Here is a 25,191-nt window from a genome sequence, read left to right as displayed (position 1 = left end):
GAGAGAAACCGAATGGAAAATTGTGCTCGCTAGGAAGAGGAAGAGACACGTGCAAAAGGAACAGACCCCCCAGCATTTCTCAAACTGTGATTGGAACCCACTTGACATAACGGTTAACATTAATTCTTGTCTGCGGTGTTGTCGTGGCCTGAAGAACATGTTCAAGTAGAAACGATGACAACGGCTTTGATAACTAGTCCAGAAATTGAGGACACAGGGTGGTGGGGTCAATTATTTTTCTTCACACAAGGACCTGTAGGTTTGCTGTCGTTGGCATGAAGAAGCATGGGTCATTGACAAATCACAGTGCAGCAATTTAACTGCATTATTATTAGCTAATGTCTTTTACTGCAAAATTAATCATCGCGAGCTGCAAAATTTAGCAAACCAAGCTTGCCTTGTCAGTAAATTTCTTCCAGAATTGGTGACATTCACAGTCTAGACACCAGTGCACGAGGGGGTGGGAGGGTGCAGAGTGGGGGGTAAGTTTGGCTATGGCTACGTCTCGGCTATGGCTGCGCATGACTGCAAGCGTGGCCAAGTGCACACGCACCTGCGCACCCTGCTTTAGAGGTATCTTGCGGCGCATGCAGAGTGGGCGTGCTGACTTGGCGTGGTACCATGTAAGCTGTCTTACCGCATGTTTAGCACTAGAGGTTGCATAATCTCAAGTTTCGGTGACCCGTTGGAGCGAGAGGCAGATAAAGCATTCACTTCCCACTGCCGGCATTTTTCCCGATAGCGCCATCCCAGTGCGGGCGATGCTATCAGCTGCAGGGGACTGAGTGCACGCGAAAGTGTGGCGGGCTTCGCTTAATCCGTACCGCTGAGAAGACATCGTCGACGTGCGTGGCATGAAACCGTATCATTCGTCGCCGACTCTCAAATTTATCAAAATGAATTGTTTTCTCAGTCAAATTTGCTTTTTCAATTGCCCGACAATTCAGAAAATTCTGCGGCCCCTTCCCGTGTAAGAAAAATCGACCGGCGACTCTACTTATTTGCATAAAAGGTCAAATTTAAATAGAACGAAATTTTGATATAATGAAGCAAATTGCCAATTTTACCGACTTTGTTATATCGAGGTTTAACTGTATTATACTCCTTGGTTGTAGAGTTCGCATCTTATGTTTAAAAATGTTATTAAAGTAGAAACGTGACTTGATTTCGCTTGTCAAAACTGAGGCAAATGTAGAGTTTAATTTTAAGGTTGTGCGAATAGTGCATTTTAGTTAGAAGCGAATTTGAAGCGAACAGTGATTTTGGCCAAATATTTTCTAATCGAATAGATGCCGTTCAAAAATCTCGGTTGCTAAGTGGCATGCAAGATAATTCTTGGATACATGCAATTATTAAATGGACTAATTTGTCAGGATGAGACTACAATTAATTAGGTATGACTTATTTATTGAAATACTTATGTATGTACGAGTATGACTCATTTATTGAAATGATGGAAAAAATAAATGAACTAAAACTGTGTCTGTAAAACCAACCGAGCTTCCATCCATTTTGACAAACCAACCATTTTGACTGTTAATGTCACTCACTCATCTTATCGCTTTCTTTCAGACTATCATAGTTAAAATATTTTGAAACAATGTTTATGAGTTTTCTCACAAATAAAGTTTGAGCAATTATGAAGGTTATGAGAAATTTTTAAAGGTATTTATTTTTATCTAAAACTTTTGTTTTTGTTTTTTGTTTTTGTTTTTCTAACTAAGTGTCTGGATGCGGTGGTGGTGAGAAAAGAGTGCCGGCAACCAGGGCGTCAAGATTGGCAAGGATGGTGCCGGCGCATTCCGGCGTATTTGGAGCTCACTGCTTAATTTCTTTTACAAACAGTTGATGAAATTAGTACAACTAAAGTTGATAAAATGAGTACAATTAATATATTTTAAAGCTCCAACCATAATACTTGCAAGTTTTTCCAAGTATGAGTCTATTTTTCTTATCTTAGAAATCGTGCCTTACTGATTATTAGGAAGTAAAACTTGCGACCAAGAATTTGCCAACACTTAGAAAACCATGAATATTGCAACTGCTCTCGAAGCGAATATCAAATAGCATAATATTCGAAACTACTATTTGAAAATCTGAATATTCACGCAACACTAGTTGTTTTAGTGTTGCGGTATGTCCTTCAGCCTCTCTTCACCCGAGTGTCCCTAAACAAAACTGTTGGAAATAAAATCCCATAAGTGATTGACTGATTGATTTGAACTGAATTTTCACATCAAACACAAAAGAATGTTAGCATGACTTCCTGCTGCTCACGAAGCTTCTGCAAAGCAGTGGCAAATAAATCCTAACCTTGAAACTCTGGTGGTGGTGGCGGCATCTTCGACAAGTCAACAGGCTGCCCTTGAACCATGGCGGTGAGCACAGCATCGAATTGCTACAACAAGGCAGACAGGCAGATGGGTTGGGTGATGGCACATACATATAGGAACAACAAGCAAGGAAAATTGAATAGAATGGATTCGAATCAAAACTTTAAAAGCAGCCTAAGTGTTAACTATTGATAGCATTTTATGCCTTGAGGCAACACTTTATTAAAAGCAGCAGCACAGACAAACCCCGCTTTATAGTCCTGCTTTACAAGAAGATAAATGATAACACATCTGTCCACCCTCGCACATGTGAAACATCAATTTGCACTCAGCCTTCTCGTGTACAAGCATGCGGAGACCTCGTCAAACTGTCACACGACAAGCTCTGCTTATCCTTGTTCACAGCATTTCACTTGTGCACACTGCAGGTATGCACAAGATAAGAGCGAAGTATTGCTACAGGTACACAGAGCCAATAAAGCTAATCTAGAGAACATCACCACTGTTTGCCCTAAAAGACTGAGCAAGAACCATCAGAGGATGATCGTCAAAGCAGTCAATAGCTTCCTTGTAGACCTGGTGACATGTGCTGCTGGGACTATTGGTAAATGTTGAGCTGTGCTTAGTACTGTGAAGTATGCACAAATCAAAGTGCTCTCGGTAGGTACCGTACAGCTTTACCATGTAACGAGACAAGAGACATGCTAATGTTTTCAATTTCATTGCCTTTGTGGTTGCAGCATCAGATATACCGGAACCAGGGTCTCATTAATGTTCCCCGTGCTGCGAAGTGCATATTTTTTTTTATCCTGTGTCCATGTTCCAAAGCTCCAGCATAGCGTGCCGTGTTCAACGGAGGAAATCTGACGGATATCACTGGAACACCAGCTTTGCATTCTATTTTTTTCGTCACTCAAGCACGCAAGCTTTGGGAGGACAATGGACAAACAGCACGTAATACACACGCACACAAGGCCGGGACAAGATGCCAACACCGCAGTTGTCGTTGAAGTGTTTGTACAATTGCTATCGCAATAGAAGCCTTGTCTACACACAACTGCATCACAGAAAGATAGTGAGGGAGAAAGTTACTGCACCTTGGCTGTGCGGACGTAGCTAATAGCAGTCTGCTGGTCGCCACGCTTCTTGGCGTTGATGGCAGCTCGCTTGTACTGGTCCCTACGCGTCGCCAGCAACTGCTCTTGAGGGTTGCTAGTGCTGGCGGGTAGCTCTGCCTTTGGAGCAGGGGCGGGCGTTGGATCCGGGCCTGATGTGACAAACGTAAAAGAAGGTAGTGAGTGAGGTCTCCTTAATTAAGATCAACATGCACCAAATTTTGCAGAGCTACTCCCAGTACCATGTTTGAAGGGAACAGTGAAAAAGTCAGGTCAGGCGAGAGGCAAACACACAGACAGAGCGCTCACTTCCAACTGAGTACTACATTAACACTAAGCAACCAGTTTACAGTTGAAGCCACTTTACATGTGTAAGTGCAACATATTGCTAAGTCTACATAATTTTCTGTTTGCCAATTTTGACATCAGTCATTAAGGAAGCGTATCAGCTACACTCTGACTTTGGAGTTGTCTTTAGTTCAAACGAGAAGGCCCCTGAATGAAACCGGGAGCTGTCAAAATAACAGCAACAACACAAACACACAATGGGTCGTTCAAAAAGAAAGCAAGAAAGTCAAAAGGTAAAAGATAAGAGAAAGAAATGCGTTAAAAGCCCATGAAAAGCAATGAAACACATCCCCGGGAAATAAAATGTTAAAAAGAAGTTGCACCACGAAAACCAGTGAACATCGCAAAGGAGAACGACACAAGTAGCGGCACACTTGCACCTATCAGTAATGCATATAATCAAGATCTTTCCTAGAAGGGGAAACAGACAGATGGCTAACATAAGAGGGTTGATGATGCTCAACAGAGAAAACCTCAACAAAGAGTGCTGTCATATCGAGTAGCACGAACTATGGGTCGAAGGGAAAAACCGAACTATCTTTTTCTTTGGCATTTGAGCTATCATTCACGTTCCACTTCTGTCAATGTTGGCGCACCACTTCTTTCTTTCTTTGTTGTTTTTGCAGCTGTAGAAAATCTCAAGATGGACACAAACTGACACTGCTGCTATTCAGTGCAATTTCTGTGTACTTTTCTTCCTCGAGCTTTGTACAAGTGCTGGTCTTCCAGAATCTCAACCCACCGTTTTTGTTTGTACGTTTTTCTAAACCTGGTGAGGGGCTCTAACTGACCGACTTCACAGAACGGCCACAGTATGGAACAAAGTGGCGCGCACGACACTCACGCGTTGGTATTGGAGGGGCAGGCCTCCGGTGTGGTGCAGTCGGCACTGCACCAGGTCCCGATGGCTCTGCAGGCTTCTCTGCGCTGTCTCCGGCAGGGGTGGGTAGCTCTGAAAGAGGGGTGTCAGATGCATTGCGACCCCGATCCAGTTTGGCCATCTTGGGAAACTCGTCTTCCGTGTTCGAAAAGAGAACAGAAAAAGGGCAGAGGAACACATTTGCCAGTTCCATGCAGGACAACACATGGTATACGGTCAAACCCGAACGTAATGGAGTCGCTAAAATTGGCAGAAGTGTCGACGTTAGCGAAACGATACGCTAGAGAATGCCGATTATAAAGTGCATAAGTGCAGGCATGAGCACACGGCAGTAAACTAGGTAAAGCAGCAATACCACTCAACTACCACGGCGGGAAATGAGTTCTACCGGAAGCCAAATGGCGACAGCACAATAAAAAAATTTTATAAGTCACTAAAAAATTTGATTATGGGGTTTTACGTGCCAAAACTCCGATCTGATTTTGAGGTACGTCGTAGTGGGGGACTCCAGAAATTTATATCACCGGGGGTTCTTTAACATGCACCAAAATCTAAGTACACGGGTGTTTTCGCATTTTGCCCCCATGGAAAGGCGGCTGCCGTGGCTGGGATTTGATCCTGTGACCTTGTGCTTAGCAGCATAACACCATAGCCACTAAGCAGCAGCGGCAGATTTTTATAAGTCACTGAAGGTTGCACCCCTTCCGGAGCGATGATAGGCAGTGCGTTATTCAAAAATATTGGCAATGGATTAGCTCGGCTATGCCACGATATATGTAGCGAAAGCTAAGGCATAGCATGGTTAGCCTTGGTTAATCTTGATTGCAAGTCCAGGTTAGTATGGTTGTCTAGCTATGTTGCGGCGTTTAGCCAGTCGTTCGGCACGCTGTTCGTCTGTTTCCTGGGCGATTCGTTTCCTCTTCATCTCGTTCCGATGTCAGTTCCAGGCCTCCTCCTGCTTATCAGAATTGTCGCCGTACATACTGCCACCTCAACTGTGGTTGCGGCGCACGCGAGCTTTCCTTTTCAATCCTCCGACATGTTATCAGGCATGCGACGTAGCTGGCGAAGCGAACGGAGGCGAGCGCAACGACGAGGAACGCGGTGTGACGTCATACTAAACGGCGGCGGTGAAAAGGCGCGGCGCCGCGCAGCGGCAGAACACCTGTGGCTCGGTGCTACTAGTGGCGCATGCACAGTAGTGACTAGGGAGCGAGAGAGAAATATCCGTGGAGAGGCGCGCATTGTGACGTCATGTGCCTCCTTGGAGCACCACCACGGCGAAATCGCAAGTTCGCGGCCAGTAAAGCTTTCGCTTTAAAAGGCATATTTTAAAATGTTCAGTCACTGTCGTACATACACGTCTGCAACCACTTTGGACTTGTTTCTGCCAATGTAAATGTATGGTGGGGTTAATTAATCCAGCAAGGAATGCTACAAATGTAAAAATGATAAATACAGCCCAGCACATGCATCATCTGAGTAGTGCAACACATACCTTTAACAAGCAGAGCAACATTTACCATTAAATATAGTCAGAAGTCGGAAGAGAAACTCACGGGAAACTTCTGACGCAGGCGCTGGCGGCTTAGGGATGGCTACCGGGGGAGGAATCTCTTCTTCGCTCACTGGTGCACCCGCCTTTGCCTTCTTCAACAGAGATTCCAAGGTCTGTGGAAATAACAGGCATGGTTGGTTGCAACAGCAACAAACGACCTCTCAAGATTCCTCACTACTTGAGGCTGTACTTCTGGTCTGGCTTTAAAGCTGGGTTCACACAACAGGCCAGCTTCCATATACGAGCATGACGTGGCTTGCTGCCGCCAAATCGCATCGCACGCACCAACGTCCCAGACAAGCTCCTGGCAACACTATTCGTTGGCAGCTCAGGCATATCATGCTCATCTGCCAAAATGAGTTTACTGTGGCAAATCCAACTTTAAGACTTAAAAGGTACACAACGTCATCCATAAAGGGCACCTCTGATTTTGTACTATTTTAACAGGATCAAACTATGTGATTACATTAATCCGAATGTTTTCAAAGCACATCATTTGTAAACAATTACTTATAGATCTGTCTTCTGTGCTTTCGGTGAGTGCTTCTTGAACAGCATGAATGTCACTGTAGGCGACATAATACATTAAGCACCCCCCCCCAATGCAAGATTTTCTCCCATTTTTTTCACCAGGTACAGCCTAATGAAACTTTATTGTACTGCTTACCCTGTCTTTTGCCTCTCGATTTACTTAAAGGAGCCTCGAAACACTTTTTAACTAATCATAGAATGTCCTCGTTATTAAAGGATGTCGTCCCACGAATCTAAATTTTTCGAATCCTTCAACTATAAGTGGAGCTATCGCATTGATACCCTGCTTGCTCTCTCTTTTGGCTCAGCTAGCTTGCTTGGAAGATACACAGCTGAGAATCCAAGAGGCCAAAGCCCCAGTCAAATATTGAGTGTCACGATGGTGAAAGGACTCATTCGCAGCACACCGTGGCAGCTACAGTAGACTACACTATTTAGCATGCTACTGCCATCTCCGAGGCCACACGCAGGTGACGCAGCTGCATGTATCGCAACAATGAAATGCTATTTCTGTATTTTTGAGATTGCAGACATACAGTCGAACCCACTTATAACAATATTCAAGTGCCATGAAAATGCTATTGTTATAACAGAGTTCCATGAAAAAAAATCAGAATGGGGGACGGCATAACTGTTCCGAGAAACCTATAATGATGGAGAGGCCAGTTCTCCTCCTGCCACTTCCCTCCATCCGGCTTCCGATCGTGTCGAGTCATTTAACTGTAACTCAGCTTCCTGCGCACTCCGATCGCGTGTTGTTAGCAAGCCACGGCTGTCGGAATTCAAGAATGGCACTGCTATAACAACTGCAAAGAGGGGTCACTGGCGGCAAGTGACATACGAGCTCTGCCGAGGCATCGCTGTGGTGGCCCCAAAAGGCGCCTTTTAAAAAATGTGACAAGGTTCCCACAGCAGCATCTCAGTTTGAGAAACCCAGAAAAAACGCTGGGACGTGACCGCCACAAGCATCTCGTCACATACTTCACACTGGCTTGCGCGAGAAAACCGCATGTCCGTCAGCCTTGCTTGCTTTAGGCGAAGCTTGCTGACATCCTTCTCCAAGGCCTCCAGGTGCTCCACATAGTGAAGCAGAAGGTCCCTCGCGAAAACAATCCTATGAGAGACTGAATCATCTACAGCACCTCCCGCGGGGACAACGTTGAGGCAGCCTGCCGTACCTCATTAGCGTGGCCGCCGTGGCCCTCACTGTCGCTATCCGATGCAAGCATGTTCGCAACGATCGCCTCATTGGTTAGAAGCACTTCCGTTTCCAAATCTATAGCAGTGCGCTTTCTTTTCACCGGCAACGTCGTGCATTGTCAATGATCAGCATGTGGATCAGCCATCTTCCGTTTCGGGGGGGGGGACTCAAACGAGGCTGAGAAGCAACATGGCCAGGAACGACTTGGACGCAACAAACAAAGACAAGCTCGAAGAGACTTAATCCATTAGCAGAATTGCGCAGGATGAGGGCCATAGAATAAAGAACAAGCTGTGAGAGCAAAGTGTGCAATCTGGGGGCAGCACCAGCAGCGTTGTCAGCACAGTTGGCGCGGTCCATTCATGTTCGGAGGAGTGGAAAAGTGACGGGAGAGATGCGCGCGAGGCTGGCGTGCATCCCTCATGGAGAGAAGCGCGCAGGGGCAGTTGGGGTGGCGGCCAATCATGCAGCGGCTTGCATTTCACTTTTTTTCTTTTTCAAGAATTTCACATTCCATTACCTTTCAGTACGGACACCCAGCAGCCAGACTTCATCGTTATAACCGATAAGGCGGCATAGGGACATTGTAGTAAGTGAGTTATCTCCCCATAGACAAAATACAAAAGTTGATGGTGCAGCAGCTTTTCATTGTTGTAACCAATATATTGTTAAAACTGGTATCATTATAAGTGAGTTTGACTGTATATATATTTCATTTATGTAACTCAATATTAACAATTGTGCATTACTAAGAATGCTCTCACGATCACAAAATCAGACAATATCATTGGTGGGCCAGCTACTTTGGATGACGCTGCATGACGGCATTGTGGAAGCGAGCGCAAGGGTTTCTTGCTGTTTTTGACATAATATTGTCAATTCCTGCTGCACACATTCAGTAATATTTTGCTCACATGTTCACAGCAGCCTCTACGACATATCGGCAACGCTTTCTTATTATGTTCAAAAAGTGTCTCAAGGCACATTCACACACACACACACACACACACATATATATATATATATATATATATATATATATATATATATATATATATATATATATATTGGCTTGTTTTTTGTCTGTTTCGTTACATGGCTTCAATTACAGTCTTCCTCCCAAGAGATGCAATTGTTTTTACAAGCCTTTCATTACTTCAGGTTCATCTTGCAAACTGCCGCGTGGAACCCACCTTGATTGCGCGGCCATAACGCCTGGCCTTGGAGCTGTCCCCCAGGGACTTGGCTGCCAATTCAGCAGCAGCGTAGCTGCGCAGCCGTTCTTGAAGGGTCTCGACAAGGGGAAGCTCCCCACTGGGGCTTGTAGCAGGACTGGTGGGTGCAGGGCTAATATAAATGAGGGTCACTTAATGTAGCATTTGCAACAGACGCATAAAAAGGTATATAAACACAAGTTACAAACAGTGATGACGTTTCTTTGAAAAGACACTTGTCTTGCCCGCAGCCAGCTGACAAACATGAATCCGGATATGCGACAATGAGGCAGATGCTAACATTTTTTTCAACTGTGACCTATTTTCACATGGTGTTGTCATTTCTGTAAAGTTTCCTTTTCACCTAAACGAGTCTGATGTAATCATTTTTCATAGTTATTATAGCGAAGCAACAGATGAATACACCATGGCTTGTATATAGCAATTGCAATCGGCAATGTACATGTCTACTGGTTTGACACATTATGTCCTAAGATGCTCCTGCAGCAAGAAAACTTTCCTACTACTACTACTACTACTACTACTACTACTACTACTACTATTACTACTACTACTGGCAAGCAGGAAAATACATGTTAATCCCCACCTATAGTAAAATAAACGAATGCATTGCATTCTGTAGATATCCAAGAAAACCATATGAGCTGAGTGACTATCACTTACAGTCTCCTTGAACATACACATTAATCCCCAACTTTCATCAACAGAAAGTGGCAAAAGCGGCCAATAGTGGCAAGCATCAGTGGCTGTCACTGAATCAAACCTTCCTGCTTTCGTTTCGCTCCTAATTTTAGTGCAAATATAGCCATTTGGTACTGTTGCAGCTTTGGAAAACTATACACACAACAAATTGCATATACTAATGTCACCTTGTAGTGTCATTGAGCGGAAATACGGGCGGGAAGAAACGGAGTGGACAGGACAGATGCTGTATGATGCACCAACTGGCCCAACAGTCTACGCTTCTAATGTCACCTTGTTGGGAGCACCTGGACGGCACCCGGTGGTCTAGATGCAACCCTTGGTGGTGGTTCTGGTGCTGTTTCTTCTTCTTGGTGAGGGTGAAGAGCGCCAAGCTCCGCCTTGAGTGAGGAGGAGGTGCAATGAAGCAAGTCTTAAACATGATCACAGGCGCCAAGTCTCTATCACAAAAACTCAAGAATGTAGCCCAAGGAAAGTTGGAAAAGAAGCAAATCAAACAGCTCTGTACTTAAAGTGAGAAATGTCTCTGAGGGACACTAAGTACACCAAATCAGTTTGGGGAAGACTGGCAATGTAGAATGTACACAATGACAGACTGGCAATTTATTCTTTCAAAACATTACTTCCAATCACTTGGTAGAAAAACTTTTTCTACCAGAGAAAGTGGAGGTCAAACTTCCAAATAGTTCTGAATAGAACACTCAAATTCTGCAGGCAAGCTCTCTTAAAGCCAGGTGCTGAACTGCACTCTTTCTTGTTAGCCCAACACTACCCTGAAGACAGTGATGAGTTATTAACAAAAACAGCTTCTAACAGACCCTCTTCCTAGCTGTCAAGCAAGATTTACTGCAAGGCATTCTGCCAGTGTAATCATGGCCTAGTTGATGTCTATCACCGGGCAGACCTGTGTCGAGCGTGTTTTACAAGAAAGATGTCAATACGATGCCCATACGATCTGTGCAATCGTCAAAAGCTACCATGACTATCTACTTCTCCATTTGCTAAAATTTATAGGCAATAGTACAATGTGGAGATGAGAACCTTAATGATTTGAAGAAAAATTCATTTTGTTATTCGCAATATTGAAGTTGTCGACGAAGTTCAAATCTCTCCCTTTAATCATAGCTATTCATTTGAACACTGACAGGCTAAGCAGGCACTTTTTAGCAGACAACCCACACTTCACATTGCTAAGCAAGAAGAAATTCATGCCAACTTGCCTACCTGTCAAACAGAAAACACTAGAAAACACTATAACCCTCAAAAAACAATTTGATTAGAATCCTTGCTATATATGCACAATTAGTAATCAACAGCGGGCGAACCGGGCAAACCACCTCAGAGCCAGCGCTTTTGCCACCTCTCAATGTTCAGGCAAAGACCAAAGGCCGACATACTCACTCACGAGCACACTGACTCAACTCGCTAGACACTCATTTCATGAGCGTGAGATAGCGCACTACTGAGTGATGAAGGCTCTGAGTGGGCATAAGTGAAAAAAAAGTCAGTGTCGGTTAACGAGAGTATGAACAAAAAGTAAGCGATGGTGAGCTTTAGCAGACCGGAGAACGAGTGCGAGTGACAGTTGGCAAGTGTGAGTGAGCATACGTGTTTGACCGAGTGCCTATGAATGGCATTGGACGTGAGTGTATTAGGCGAGTAGGTTGCCGGTAAACGACAATGGAAGCAACTATTATTGCAAGTGAACATGGGTGTGTATGAGTGGGCACAAGTAGAAACATGAGTGATGACCAACGACTGTGAGAGCACGTGAGTGTGACTGAGTACATAGCCTGCAAAAATATAAAATATTGATGAGCGAGTATGATTGAGCATTCACTCATCCTGCCGGCCTATGGTCAACACGTCAGCTCCAGGCTGAACGTTTCAGTAAGTGTTGATCCCTTCTAAGTGCTGATCTTTCCTTTGTCTTTTTCTGGCACACAGCTAGGTTTGCATGCAATTTTCATTTCACTGATGCTAGCTTAGTTACGGGGAGCACAACTATCTCTACCAGCTCAAACAGGGCAAAGAAGTAACAGGCAAACGAAGGATAAGTTTGCATACCACCAGTTCCGGGTCATCAGACAGATTGGCATCATCGCTTTCATCACCCGAGTTATCCTCCTTCAAAGCAGCAGCAGCCATCATTTGAATGGATGCCAGGTCTGCGGCTGAAAAAATTTGCATACAAAGGGTTAAAATTACGGCTGCCACTCAATTACCTAAACATAAAAGCCCTCACTCGAGTGCTGGAATTATGTTCAAAAATTAAACTCCATTTTATGTAATTCAAACAGGCAGAAAAAAAGGGCTGTTTTAAGGTATTCCATAAAGCGACATAACATCTTAAACAGTACTCCTCATTTTATTTACAAAACAAAGAGCAGCTCAAGAGAATTCTTGTAGGGGAGTCACTCCTATGGAATTAAAATAATATATGCAAGTGTGAGCACTGGATACAAAGAATAATAAAGAGCACATTCATAAATAGAGAAGCTTATAATTTTTTCACATCAATTATGTATCAAGAGGGCAAGCATTATCTACAGATGCCACATCTTCAATCTACTCATTCCTATGCGAGGCCTTCACAGAAAGAATGCTTCAGTCCTGCATTTAGACTTGCATGCTTTGCAACTATGTCAAGCCTCTACATAACGAATACAGATATAACAAATTATTGGATATAACAAAGGAAATATAAAATGTCTCTTGTGGGTTTGTCGAATCAGCTGTAGCCGTCAAGAAATACACAGCGAGACCACAAACAGCTAATGCTTAACCTTCCCGAGAGGACAGGCCAGCTCCGACAACTGAGTGTTCCAAGCATGCGTGCCAGAGCTCGGATTGTGCCGCACACCACGGGCAGTTCTCCCAGGAGCCAGCGAGAGGCGCTCCCCAACGCTTATAAAGAACACTGCAGCATAATGAAGTTATAGTTGTGCTGGATGTGACTGTGTTGTAACAAGGTTTGACTGCATCTCCCACTTCAGACATACAGGAATTCTATAACGCATCCAAACATGTCAGTTCCCGTCATACTTTAATTGCTTATCTTCGTGTTCCCAGACTTCCATACAAGATCTGTTGGCACCCACATAATGCAACCAACGATACAATAGTAGAAGCCAAAACCATTCAAACACACAAACCTGGCTTTGGCTTGGGTTTCTTCGGCTTTGGCTGGACACGACCAGAAAGCAGTTCTGACAACTCAGCTTCCAAGTCTCCATCATCTGCATCATCATCACCATCGTCGTCGTTGCCAATGCCATCAAGATCAGGCATGTCAAAGAGCCCCAACTGCAAAAAATAAGAGCATTTAACGTAAAAAAAGCCACCAAGGGTCAATCTTACGAGCTGGACACAAGGCATGCATCCTCCATTTGTGCACTTCATTCACAATGGATATCACAGTAAAATCTACATAGACGCACACAGTGGTAATGTGTTAAGCAAACGGACAAAGTGAAACAATGTCGTTTTAAGACTTCGAAAGATAACAAGTGGGAGGAAAATGTCAGTTGGAAAAATCTACAGACTGCACCAGTTGCCTAAAATCAAATGTTAAGGTTGTTACATTGCTCAATACGTCTCCAGTATTGCCTCAAGTGGCAACATACACCAAGAAGCTGATAAACTGCAAATACAAAGCAAAATATTCATCTGGTTTAAGAACCACATGAATATGAACTGTGTGACCTGTTAAATACAACCCCAGATAAAGCTCTGATAGCTTGTGATAGTATTTTCCAGATGTTACTTGAAGTTAACCCCAAAAAATCCTCAGCTGCCTGATGGAATTAGTTATTAATTCCAAAGACACTATGCAGAACAAATAACCGACTTTCTTATTGTCCTTTATAAGGACAATAAGACACCATGTTAAAGTTTGAGACTCCATGTTAAAGTGTGAGGGACAGTGAAAAGAGAAGATGAGAGTGAGCAATAATGTACCTTACTTCCTGCTTGTCAAGCCTTTAAAACCCCCAAGTGATGGCTTTTTTTTTTTTTTTTTTTTCCCCCAATTTAAGAAATGTCACGCAAGGAAATTTACAGGACCTAAGAAAATGCTTGATGGTGAAGTGGCACAGGTATGTAAACGAAAGCTTATAGAGCAGTAGAAACTGCTGCAGAACAGGTTGCTGAGAGGACGAGCAAAACAAAAACTTGGAGGACGCTTAAGGTTCACCTTTAAGAGTGGAACACAATAGCATTCAAAAATCCCCGACTGCATGTCACGCCTCCCAGCAACTGCACTGTACGTAACTGTAATGTTTAGCAGGAAACGCTTGAGGCGAATGCTATGCACGAAGGCGAGCTTTCTGGTAGAAACGCAGCTTCTTGCTTGGGCCGATGCCGGAGGTAGTGCACAGCCGCGCCAAAAAAATTACATCCTTCTCAGGTTTCTGTTATTGTCTTGCAGTTTTAATATTTAAGTCTAAGACATAACATAAAAGGCATATGCTGCCAGTCTTTTGTTACATAACATTTGTTTGTGGGCTGTCATTCTCAAAATTCCGAGGAATAACTTTGTCAAGAATGTAAGACAAGGTATGAGCAACTTTAGTGATAGAATGGTGCAGCAATATAACCCGCATATACCACAGGACATATAGCAAGACTTGGCATTTACATATACCTAAATATATACGGCAATTTTTGCTCACAGACAACTCCACCGCAGCTGACACCAGATATTCTGCAACACAAGGCCCTTAACACTATCGCATTAAAATTGACTGACGTGGTACAGACAGCAAGTTACAGCGTAACGTTAGGGGAATGTAAATAAAGAGTGGTGCTTAAAGATATTCTGTCACATTAAACATTGCTGACAAACAAACAAAACAATTGCGGCTGCATTGTTCTCTCTTTATGAGCAAGATTCATGCGCATGAACGCAAAGGCTCGGGAGATACAATCGTTCTATTTACCAATGGCCACTGCCGGGAAATATGCATTTGCCTCATAACCATGTTTGCGTCCGGCAGACCAATGGCAGCCAGCGTGAACACACACCAGAACCAGTCATAATCAGTAACAGTGGTAATGCTATAGCAGCTTCTATAGCAACACGGTTCTGAGTTGATGCGTGTTAAACAAATAGACATGGGCCACAAGATTGACTGGGATCGCTCGAGAGTTATTGGCCAAGAAAGAAACTTGAAATCACAGCTGTATCTGGAATCGCTGGAGATACAAAAAACAAGCCACACGCTCAATCTAAATGAGGGAACCCTCTCCCCATCATACACGCGCTGCTTACATCACGTTCTGAAGTATACATAAGCTTCCGTGAACTTTCATTCATCCCATTGTGAACAAGGCTTCCGTAGGGAAGCCGAAACGTCTTTTAGATTTAACCCTTTTTTAGTACTTCTTTTGGTCGGTGTCCGTCGTTTTATTGCTTCATGCCGACCAGACGGGCTTCCATCGAAACCTTGACTTCAAGTAGACACACATTGAAACAGTCTGCTGTTGCAGTTTGATTTCATGTGGCTTCAGTGGCACATACTCAAAAGCGGAAGCACAGCAAAACTGCGTCCACAACTTCTCGGGCACAGCGCATATATTCGGCACAGCACTTTGCTTCCTCCTCGACGGAAGGCATGCTACAAAGCCTCCCATGCAAGAAAGTGTCCAAGTTTTGCACCGTGGCGCAGCTCGTACAAGCAGACATACCGCGGTGCCTTGTATTCACCAGCAGGGCCTCCCGTTTTGTGCTACCCGAAACCGATAAACGCGCCATGGAGGGAACTGCTGACCGGCATTTCCGCAGCGCCGCCTGGGCAGCGCATCACGCCTATACGATCGTACCCTGGTAAAAGCACTTTCTCAATCTTTTGCTTTTTAAGCCTCACTTGCGCGTTGAGCCTCCGAAGCCAGAAAAGCAAAAACACTGGAGTATTTTTTTTTTTTTTCATGTTGTTCGCGTACGGGACAAACAAACACAACATGAGGGGAAATGGACAAAAAGAAACATGAACTGCAGCACCAAGCGCGATATGTTATAAAAAGTAAGTAACGGTCATGCCCCGTCCCTTCCTTGACTTTGGAAACTTCCTGCATTACTTTTGACGTAGTGGCCGGTGTATTGATCAAACCGGCCCCGTCTTTTTCTTGACTTTGGAAACTTCCTCCACCGTTATTACTGCACATTCTGGTTGGCTTCGTAGTACTGCTATAATGTGCTCGCGACAAGCTCTATATTCACGGCTTCCTTGATTACCAGCTAGAATACATATATATGAAAGCAGCCTTGCATCTTTATTGTGGATACAGACGCCTATCACAAATACAAGTGTCGGGCTCACTTCCGACATGTGTCAAATGCTTGAAGATCAACTTAAGTTGTCGCTCTTCGCTGTCAATGCGGCAAGGAAATGAAGGCGGAGACGGCGGTCCTCAGAGCAGATTGCGAAGGAGCTCAACAGTTTTTTAAAAAGGATTGAGCAGACACGGTTCGTTGAGTCATTGAGTTCTTATCTCAACGAGTAGCTGTAATGGAATTGCCACAGCCGTGTCATGTTTACATACGCACAGGAAAGACCTCCTAACTGAGCATTCTTGCGCCCAAGCACCGCTGTCGGTGACATGTAATAACGGTCAGACAGGAGCAATTACGTACTCGGCCTTCGCAACACGACAGAAAGGTGCGCAAAACGTGCCTCTCACCTGAGCCAGAGAGCCTTTAGCTCCTCCAGAGCGGCCTTTGCTAGCTCCTGAGCGCCTTGCCATGTCGTTCTCTTACGTCTTACACCATGACAACGACAAAAACAGTCCAAATGATAAATGTTTTTCTTCTCCCTCTCAAGGGCTTCCAGTAACATAAGCAGCTGGGCGTGAACGGCTAGTTTGGATTGTCCTGGATTGATAACTTCGTAATAGATTTAAAACATGGCGACCATTACGTATTTCTGGCTTCTGCATTAGGTGACGTCCAAAACTGACGTCCAAAACCCAACGTCTATCGTGTTTTCTGCTCTCGCAATAAATCGATTCTGCCGTGTTCAACAAGCCTAGTCTTTAAGATTCGCATTTTAAATTCTTAGGACGCTACCCTATGTACCCCGCTTCTCTGAGAACGACGGAACTTTTTTTTTCGTTCCGGTTTACTCAAACCGGTTCAGTTTTAGTTCATTTCCACAGTGCAAAAATAATTCTTGCTCGTTCATTTACGTAACCGAAGCATTACAGGAAAAGAGCACAATTTTGTTGTGTAAAAAGTACACGCTACTGCTAAGCCGCGCTGCAAGATTACGCCCGTTTGTTCTTCAGGCCGCACGCAGTCACAAAAGAATTATGTAGATTCAACACCAACGCTGGAATCCATTTGAAACTAAGCAGGCTGCGCCATTTTACTAGGGAACAAGAACTTCAGCGTGCTACTCCGCTCGGGGACCAAACGGACGATGGGCCGCGCTAGACATCTGCCTAACACGGCCGCTGCGTAGAAAGGCACGGCACGGTGGCACACGTCACACGAGTTGCATCATATGTACAAATTTTAGTACCTGGGACTGACTGCAGAGTGCCTAGCGCGCAGTCTTGAGCCGACCTCCGTTTACTACCCTTGCAACCACGTTATACTACGGTACCGCTTTTTCTCAACGTCCTCGATGTGCAAGAAGTAAGCAGAGGCTAAGAAATTGGAATAATCTTTAAGAGAATAACATACTTTGTGAAGATTCAATGGTTAACATGAACCACAGGCGCCATCACCCAGGTTTAATTAAACTGGATGCCAACATCAACCCAGGCGAATTTCGCCAGGCTACTAGAGAACATGGTCGCTACGTCAGGCTGCGATCTTCGTACTATTCGCGTTGGGTGCAATTCATGCGTGGACAATAACTCCAATGAAGCTTACCTTTTTTACTATTACAGCATCCAAAGGTGGTTGTAGGCCCTTTTCAATATCGCACTCCTTCGAAAAAAGTTAAGGCTTTCGATCAGTCTCGGTGCATACCTTTATTCTCCAACAAGATTTACAATAGGCCACTTCTCCTGGTACTTGCTCTTCTGAGACACATACGAACCTTCGCCACAGAATATTTTTCCATGTATGCACACCCTTGTAACACTGGTGCAAGAAACCGGCACTATAGTTTTGAACTGTCGTCACTTGGCATTCCAATTGTCAGAGTTTCCGTTGATCTTATAGTTGGTCCTGTGCCATAGTAAAACCCACAAGTACAGCGACTGCAAAGCACTCCAACATTTGCCAGTACGACTTCAAACTGTTCACAGGGTTTGGACCTTCATTTAACGGAAGGGATAAAAAGACGATGTCATGCCAGTACTCGTGTATTTAAAGTACACACCCCTTGCTCCTAAATTTTCCATAGCTGGAGCTAATGCAGATTGTCAGGTGCGACATTGAGAAGATGAGGAAGCTTCTCATCTTTAGCACTTGAATCTCAGTGTTGGAAGCACCACAATCATCTGTACTCGACTACCTACCTTTCGCATATCCCCCACCACCCCCCAAGACAAGCAGACTTGCCCAAGTTACTCCTTGTCGAGCTAGTTGGTTCATATCTATTGAAAAGATTAACGAGCGCAAAATTAGGTAGAAGCAAGTACATAACACAAACGTTACTACCTGTCCTCATCTTAATTTCACACTATTGTAATGCTTTCAAAGCCAACTTGCACATAATTACAGAAAGAAGCATGGCTCATACAGGACACATACATTTTGCCTAGGTGCTGTATTATTCCAAGTCTTCACTACTTTTGCCAGCGAGTTTGCGACCAGCGCTTAAAAGACCGTGAAACCACCTCTTCATACCTGGCAAGACAAATAGTTTTCATTTACTGAACAGATTTTGGTGTGCTCTGTTGCACTTGAAAGTTGAAACAAGACTGTTTAGGGCAGATTCATCCAGGCTATCAATATTTTCACACAAACTGCAAAAAAATATATATATATTGAAGCATTGCTTTTACATTCAAATCGTAAAAAAGAAAACAAGGTACATACAATCGAACCTTACGTCTCATCCAACACAAAAATACCATCCCTTTATTCAACATTTTCTGCAAAATAATGCACTTCTAAACAATTAAACAGATACTGTCAACAAAATTTATCTGCTTTTGGGGCACAGCATCTTCATGCTTCAATTGTCAATATATCCTAAGAGATAAATTTTCGTTAGCCCTGCTAGCTAAAGCTGTTTCTAAGGCCAAAGTGAGTAGCTAAATAGAACTGCAACAAATCAAGCATTAATTCAAGAATGCAAGCAGTTTGGAATAATGTAACGCAGACCTAAGACTGTTCTAATTACTTCTGCAAATTCTCAACTGCAACTTTTTACCTTGATTTCCTGCAACACATATGTGCATTACTTGCAATTCCAAACTTCAATTTGAAAAAATGTCTACAGCACCTCGGCCAATCGAGCTATTCCATCAAACCTGCAAGTCCTTGGACATTTTGGCAAATGGTAATGCAGTGCCATAGTGAACTACCACATACGCGAGTCCTGCTAGACAGTCACGCTACAAGGCCAAAGGTGTAGTTGGCCACAATAGTTTTACAAGACTGCAGATTCGTGAACAAGCTGAATTTCCACAAAGCGAAGCACACAGCTTTGAAAGTTTCAATCTTCAGCAGCAACCTGTGACCCACAGTGATCTATTAACGAGTGCCGTGCCTTAAAGACCAACTTGCAATGAAATTTTCGATTTTTAACATACAAGCATAAGCACCACGAAAAGCTGGCAATTTCTTGATACCAAAAGGAAAATATGCCACCATTACAGCTCGCCAGAAGCGACGCATTATCTAGCGTTCACGGCTCAATGACACGACTTCAGAGACAACGCAGCTCCCACGGCTGCCCGCAAAGAGCAGATAAATCTCAGGATGCTAGGACTTGTGTTGTAGCGACAACTGCCAGGTGCATGTGTCTACTTAGGTGCCGTTTAAAGGCTGCCAACAAGAAAACTATGCAATTACCAGCCCTGTAGCCTTGCAAAGATTGCAAAGATTGATACTACTCAATTATAACAAACTTAGTAACCAAAGTGAAATTTCGTCACAGTTGGCCTTTAACAGAGCACAAATTCACATTGGCCACGAAACTCATATTGCCCTGTAAGCTTTTGTGGCTTCGCGTACAGCCCAGTCCACTGTTGGAGGGAACACAGGAGTACACATGCAAATTTTTTGCCCTGGCAAACGTACAAGTACCCAGTTTTTCAGCAGATGGCTTGCTGCGGATGGCGACACTGGCACCTATCTACACATCTGTGCAGTGCATCGAGATAGCTTTAGTCGGAAGATGAACTAGGTAAATGCACCGAGGTGAAAGTCTCACGCCTAGATGTCCCCTTCAACAGTGAACCCCCCCCCCCCACTGTGCATGCTGTCCAGCCACAGGAAGAATAACCCATATGCTGCCTCAGGATGTCAAATGCAGTCAATCAGAGGAAGGTAGCAGCTTTCATACATCAGTCTCTTTTTTTTAATTATGTTGTTTTACGTGCCAAAACCACTATCTGATTATGAGGCACGCCGTAGTGGATGTCTCCGGTAATTTCAACCACCTGGGGTTCTTTAACGTGCACTTAAATCATACACCAGTCTCGCCCGCAGCTTCCACTGCACTTGCAGGGATAAGCAGATCAAATTCACGTTATATCTTTCCCCATGCTAGCTGTACTCCAATCGGCTGGCCACAAAGATGTCCTGCATACACCCCATAAGCTTATTTTAAAAGAGTACTGACATCATATATCTTGTGTAAAGTTGTGTAAACTTTACCGCACACTTTTCGAACATAAAAGGTTCCCACTTGGCGGGCACAAAAACTGGGAACAAATCCAAGGAACTGTAATTGAACACTAAAGTTGGCTCCAAGCACCAGGCCTACAGTGACTGACATTATTGCAACACAATACAGAAAATTTGCCAGCGTCATGCAGCAATAATACTACACGATGGTGTTCGCTGTGCACGAGTGGCAGCCAAAGCGACCACAGGACCTGATCCAGCAACTGTAACACAACAAATACACATCCTGGGTATTGAAACAGAAACTAAGGGCATAGTGAAGTACTGGGGTGAATTGTTTTGGCCGTTCTTGTGATTTGCGTTTCTGCTTTAACGCTGCGTGCCCTGTACTTCCAAGTCATGAACGACATGCGCATTATCAGCACGACATAGCATACTTGACGGAATTTAGAGCGCAGAATTTTCAAGAAAGGAAGCACAAGCAAGACTGACGACTATTACTGTTCAGGGACAAGACACAAAGTACAGTATCAAGGGCCTCTGAAACGGTTCGGACAACTTTTGTAGACCCGTAAGGTACAGCTAAAGTTATCATTTGCACCACAGTTTGTGTGAAACGCCTTATATTAAGAGAGCTACGGACGATTACAAGTTACCCTCCTCCATAGTCATGCATTTTCTCCTCAAATCGTTCGCCGAGTGATCGGGGCTAAGCAACACCTTCACTGGCTCTGCGTCATGACGGCGCATCGTGTCAACCTCCGGTTCTCTACGAGCGAGCACGCAAACAATCTCCAAACTCTGCGTGCAGACCACTCACATTTGTGCTTCTGCTCATCCGGTGAACGGTCAAATGGCCAGGCCCTGGCCCCTAGCGCTTGTGTTTACCTTAATACCAGACTCGTTAAACACTATTGCATTAGTAATCTTCAGGTGTGAAGTGGTGGCCGCAAACGCGTAAATCCTGGCGGCGATCGGATTGCGAGTCCGATGCGCTGCAGCCAGTCCGCTCATCTGCTGCCTCGCAGAGGGACACAATGTCGCAGCTTGACATATTGCCAGTCGCTACGTTTGCAGTCCACAACGCGACAAAGTCGAATCGCAGTGCTCGCGAAAGGACTGAGACCGACTCTGACCGCGGAGCTCTCATCAAAATGGAGCACGTTAACACAAGCAGATGCTTATTGTGAGCGGAAGTGCTTATGCGTAGCAAGAAATCGTTCTTGTGCATTCTCTTTGTTACTTTCTCTTTATAGAAAATAATTAACATTCCAACTATTACGAACATCATTTGTTCACTGTAAAGGTGGAAAAATTATTGATGACACGCCCTGGGCAGCCAATCAGATAGTTCGCCCTACCGACGTCAATTGGGTGATTTACGTCATGTGGTTGAGGACGGCTGAAAATTCCGAGCAGTGTGCTGCCATCGGCAGCGATGTACATTTTTAAAACCTTATAATAAATTACACGCCTTACACGGAACACTTACTTGCGTCAATGATCAGAAAGACTTACTCGACAACTCAGTATGTTTGTACAATATCGTTTCAGGGTCCCTTTAAATGGCGCAAGAACTTCACGAGGCAAAGCCACCTGTCTATTGCTTTTGCAGTTTCTGGTTTACCAAGCATCACCTAATCAAAACAATTCCAGCTTTGAAAATTGCAGAAGCACAATACAGTTTCACTTTAATGTCGGAGTAGCCTGTTGCAAGAGGGCTACCACTCGCATCCTACCATTCCAAAAAGTGGTAACTTCTAGAGTGGCAAGAGTGCCAACACAGCAGCACTAAATCATTGTGCATATCCTTGAAGTTTCAGGAAGACTTAGCATCCAGTAACATAAAGGCATCCCCATTACAGCACACTACATGCTGTACAAAGATGCTGAAAGGCAAAAGCCCTAGAGGAAAGTAGCAACACTGTTGAATGGCACAACACATTTATTTCACAGATGCTCAACTTGTCATTCATTCAATATTTACAGTTCTCGGGCACATATAGCCGTCGAGTGTTCAGCTCAAAACATATTTACAATCTTTTCACATACACTAATGTTTACCACGACAGTGCACTTTCCTTTACACGATTGTAAAAACTGCTAACAATGAACAATTGAAAGCCTTGCTAGTCTAGCAAGCAGCTACGATCCTAAATAAAAAAAAAGAAAACAAATTGTGAAGAGGCATCATTGCATTATGTAGAAACATCACCGAGATTTACCAGACCTACTACATACCGTCCTCACTTGAGTGCAGTGATCCCCAGGTCAGCACCAAGACAGCAGTGGAAGCTATAAAGCAAAAAGCTTCTCCAATAACTGGTTCTTCAGACCCAGCGCAACAGTGTTTGTGTTGCCCTGTCTACACACTCAACAGCTAACAAAAATTCCTAGTTCACAATCACGATGCTGAGGTTAAGAGTGCTGGCAAGCCAGTAGAGCTGCTATGAGTGACAATGCAAAAGCTAACACGAAGTGACTTAGGCTTTGCTAGCTGTTGTGTCTGTACAGCTGGGGTGGTTAATGGATACCAACCATCGCAGATGGTGTGGGAGAAAGTGTGACCATGATCCTCAAGCAGCCACCCTCGCTGTGCCAATAGTTGGTACAGCTTGCAGTCTCCCGGTGCTTGTCTGCCACCCCGAGACGGTCACCTGAAACGAGAGAATCCGTGAAAAGCAAAAAAAAGCGTCTGTTCAGAGCCCAAACTGGAAGCGGCACACACACAGAGTTCTCATTCGAAGTCCTGCTATAGTTAACGCTGGTAAATTGGACACGCTGTACCGACCATCGTCTGTCTGTCTGTGTCCAGAAGTTCACACCCATGGAGCCGCCGATTCCCAGGCGTCGCCTCAAACCGGTTAAACGAACGCTGCTTAGCGACGTCACTGTGCCTCCCGAAGATCCTTGGACTTGCTGGCGCACCGATGGCAAAACTCCAACGACACGGCTCCGTTGGCGACGTGGATGCACACACCCCCCGCTTTCTTATCAACGGGCGGCCTCCTCTTGCCACCAGTACCAATGTAGTCGTGATCTCCCTCGACTCTCTCGCGCTTCAGGGAGTACCCATTCTTCAAGTTGGTCGCCAAGCTAGGCCTAACCGACCGAACGCTGCGCACAAGAGCCGATATTTCATCAACGTTGCAGAGCACACTCCTCAGGTACTGCACCTCTTCGCTCAGCTCTTCGATCTCTCGGCTCATGTCGGTCGTGCGCTTCATGAGCGTCGCGTTTTCCGTCGAAAGGTGGCGGACGCTTCGCTCGAGCTTGTTCACATAAAGCTTTTTCTTAATTCTATTTTCTCGCGCGGCAATGGCATTCTTGCTCATACAACTTCCCCGGGTCTTGAACGCGTCTAAGCTTTCCTCCTCCTCTTCTACATCGCACGGCGAAACCGGGTCTTCATCGTCATCTACGTGAACTTCGTCAGAGCTGGATACCGACTCTCCTTTGACGCGAGTGCGGCACTTACCGGCGAGCACGGCGTAGTTAGGCCTAGACTGGCGACGGGACTTGCAACGCTTTGCCGACGCTCTGCGTGTCGGGATCGGTTCAGGAGACTCGGACAAGGCGCCACGTGCTTCTTCGGCGATCGCCGTCAGTTCGCTTACTGCAAGGTCGGAGAAGATGCTGTCCCCTTCTGCTCCTCCGTCAGAGTAGTGGCCCAGCATGATATCTCGAAGAATGGGTCCGGCGTCCATGTCCTCCAACTCGGCCTGGAGAGCTGGGGGAAAAAGAAACGCGTCCACAGCGGACATTATTGTGGCTTCGCGCTCTTACTCTACTTGATACTTGTCTTTATAAGCGCAGCGTACCCGATTTGGTTAGCTGTCGCTGGTAATTTCGGCTGATAGATGACTCTACACGCACGCAACGTTGCAGAAACGCAATCTCGCAACAAAAGCAACAAAAGAAGAGGCCGAGGGGCCACGCAGAGTTGCTAACCGAAGGCGAGAACACCTACCGAAGCGCCGAAGGGACTGCAATGGTGCGCTCGATGACCGTTACAACAAAACAACAAAAAAACGCAAGAGCAACTCTGCGTTGGCGATACGGGTTGATCAAAGTAGAGAAATAGTTTTCGAGCATTATATTCTTTATTAAGCCCTTCAACAAAGTTCTGGGTGTGCATTATGGCCTTCGAGATGTGCTACTGCAGCCATGTGTTGTTTTACAATCTCAAAGTCCATGCTCTTGTCGTACTGTAATTTAACCAAACACGTCACCATGTCGTCGCATAATAATAATAATAAAACCTCAAAGTAAATAAGAAAAATAAAGCATTAACATTTATATTTAGAAGTAAACAATTCTTTTTCACGTTCTTGCACTTCCTTTATTTTGCTGCTTCTCCTTAACCGTCACAATAAAAACGCATAATATTACGACGGTGATTGCTCTGGCGCGCGAGTTTAAATGCGGGAGAAGCTTGGTTCACCGATGAGTCTAAAAAACTTCGGCAGAACCAATTTCACGATTAATTTCGATGCAAATGCGATTAGCATTGAAGCAATGTAACGACGCACTCAAAT

At 44.6% G+C, this 25,191-nt stretch overlaps 2 protein-coding genes across 5 annotated transcripts in view; both read right to left on the bottom strand.

Annotated features, from left to right (window-relative positions):
- l(2)gd1 (lethal (2) giant discs 1) overlaps positions 1 to 16,769 on the bottom strand; it is a 39,729-nt gene extending 22,960 nt beyond the window's left edge. For 2 of the 3 annotated variants that reach the window (XM_050175019.3, XM_050175020.3), the window contains exons 1-9: positions 16,585 to 16,769; positions 13,059 to 13,209; positions 11,971 to 12,077; positions 10,177 to 10,283; positions 9,160 to 9,313; positions 6,236 to 6,347; positions 4,641 to 4,811; positions 3,431 to 3,600; positions 2,314 to 2,398 (exon numbers count right to left, since the gene is read on the bottom strand). In XM_050175019.3, coding sequence (XP_050030976.1) covers positions 2,314 to 2,398; positions 3,431 to 3,600; positions 4,641 to 4,811; positions 6,236 to 6,347; positions 9,160 to 9,313; positions 10,177 to 10,283; positions 11,971 to 12,077; positions 13,059 to 13,209; positions 16,585 to 16,647 — 1,120 coding nt within the window. In that variant the 5' untranslated portion in view covers positions 16,648 to 16,769. The remainder of the gene's footprint in view (positions 1 to 2,313; positions 2,399 to 3,430; positions 3,601 to 4,640; positions 4,812 to 6,235; positions 6,348 to 9,159; positions 9,314 to 10,176; positions 10,284 to 11,970; positions 12,078 to 13,058; positions 13,210 to 16,584) is intronic. The other variant, XM_050175021.3, reaches the window with a different exon arrangement.
- Positions 16,770 to 22,580: 5,811 nt separating this feature from the next.
- LOC126527266 (uncharacterized) lies at positions 22,581 to 24,584 on the bottom strand. 2 transcript variants are annotated; one of them, XR_008611665.1, is made up of 3 exons: positions 24,475 to 24,584; positions 23,192 to 24,383; positions 22,581 to 22,948 (listed from the first exon to the last, which is right to left on the bottom strand). XR_008611665.1 is itself a non-coding variant. In XM_050175039.2 (2 exons), the coding sequence occupies exon 2, from the start codon at positions 24,358 to 24,360 to the stop codon at positions 23,542 to 23,544; it is 819 nt and encodes a 272-aa protein (XP_050030996.1). In that variant the 5' UTR covers positions 24,361 to 24,383; positions 24,475 to 24,584; the 3' UTR covers positions 22,581 to 23,541. The 2 variants fall into 2 exon arrangements, 1 of the variants encoding a protein (XP_050030996.1); XM_050175039.2 differs by having other exon boundaries at positions 22,581 to 24,383.
- Positions 24,585 to 25,191: the final 607 nt, after the last annotated feature.

The sequence above is a fragment of the Dermacentor andersoni genome, chromosome 9 (assembly GCF_023375885.2).
Source record: "Dermacentor andersoni chromosome 9, qqDerAnde1_hic_scaffold, whole genome shotgun sequence".
Lineage (NCBI taxonomy): Eukaryota > Metazoa > Arthropoda > Arachnida > Ixodida > Ixodidae > Dermacentor > Dermacentor andersoni.
Note: the sequence above shows the minus strand (reverse complement) of the source record. Positions and strands in the feature narration are given on the sequence as shown.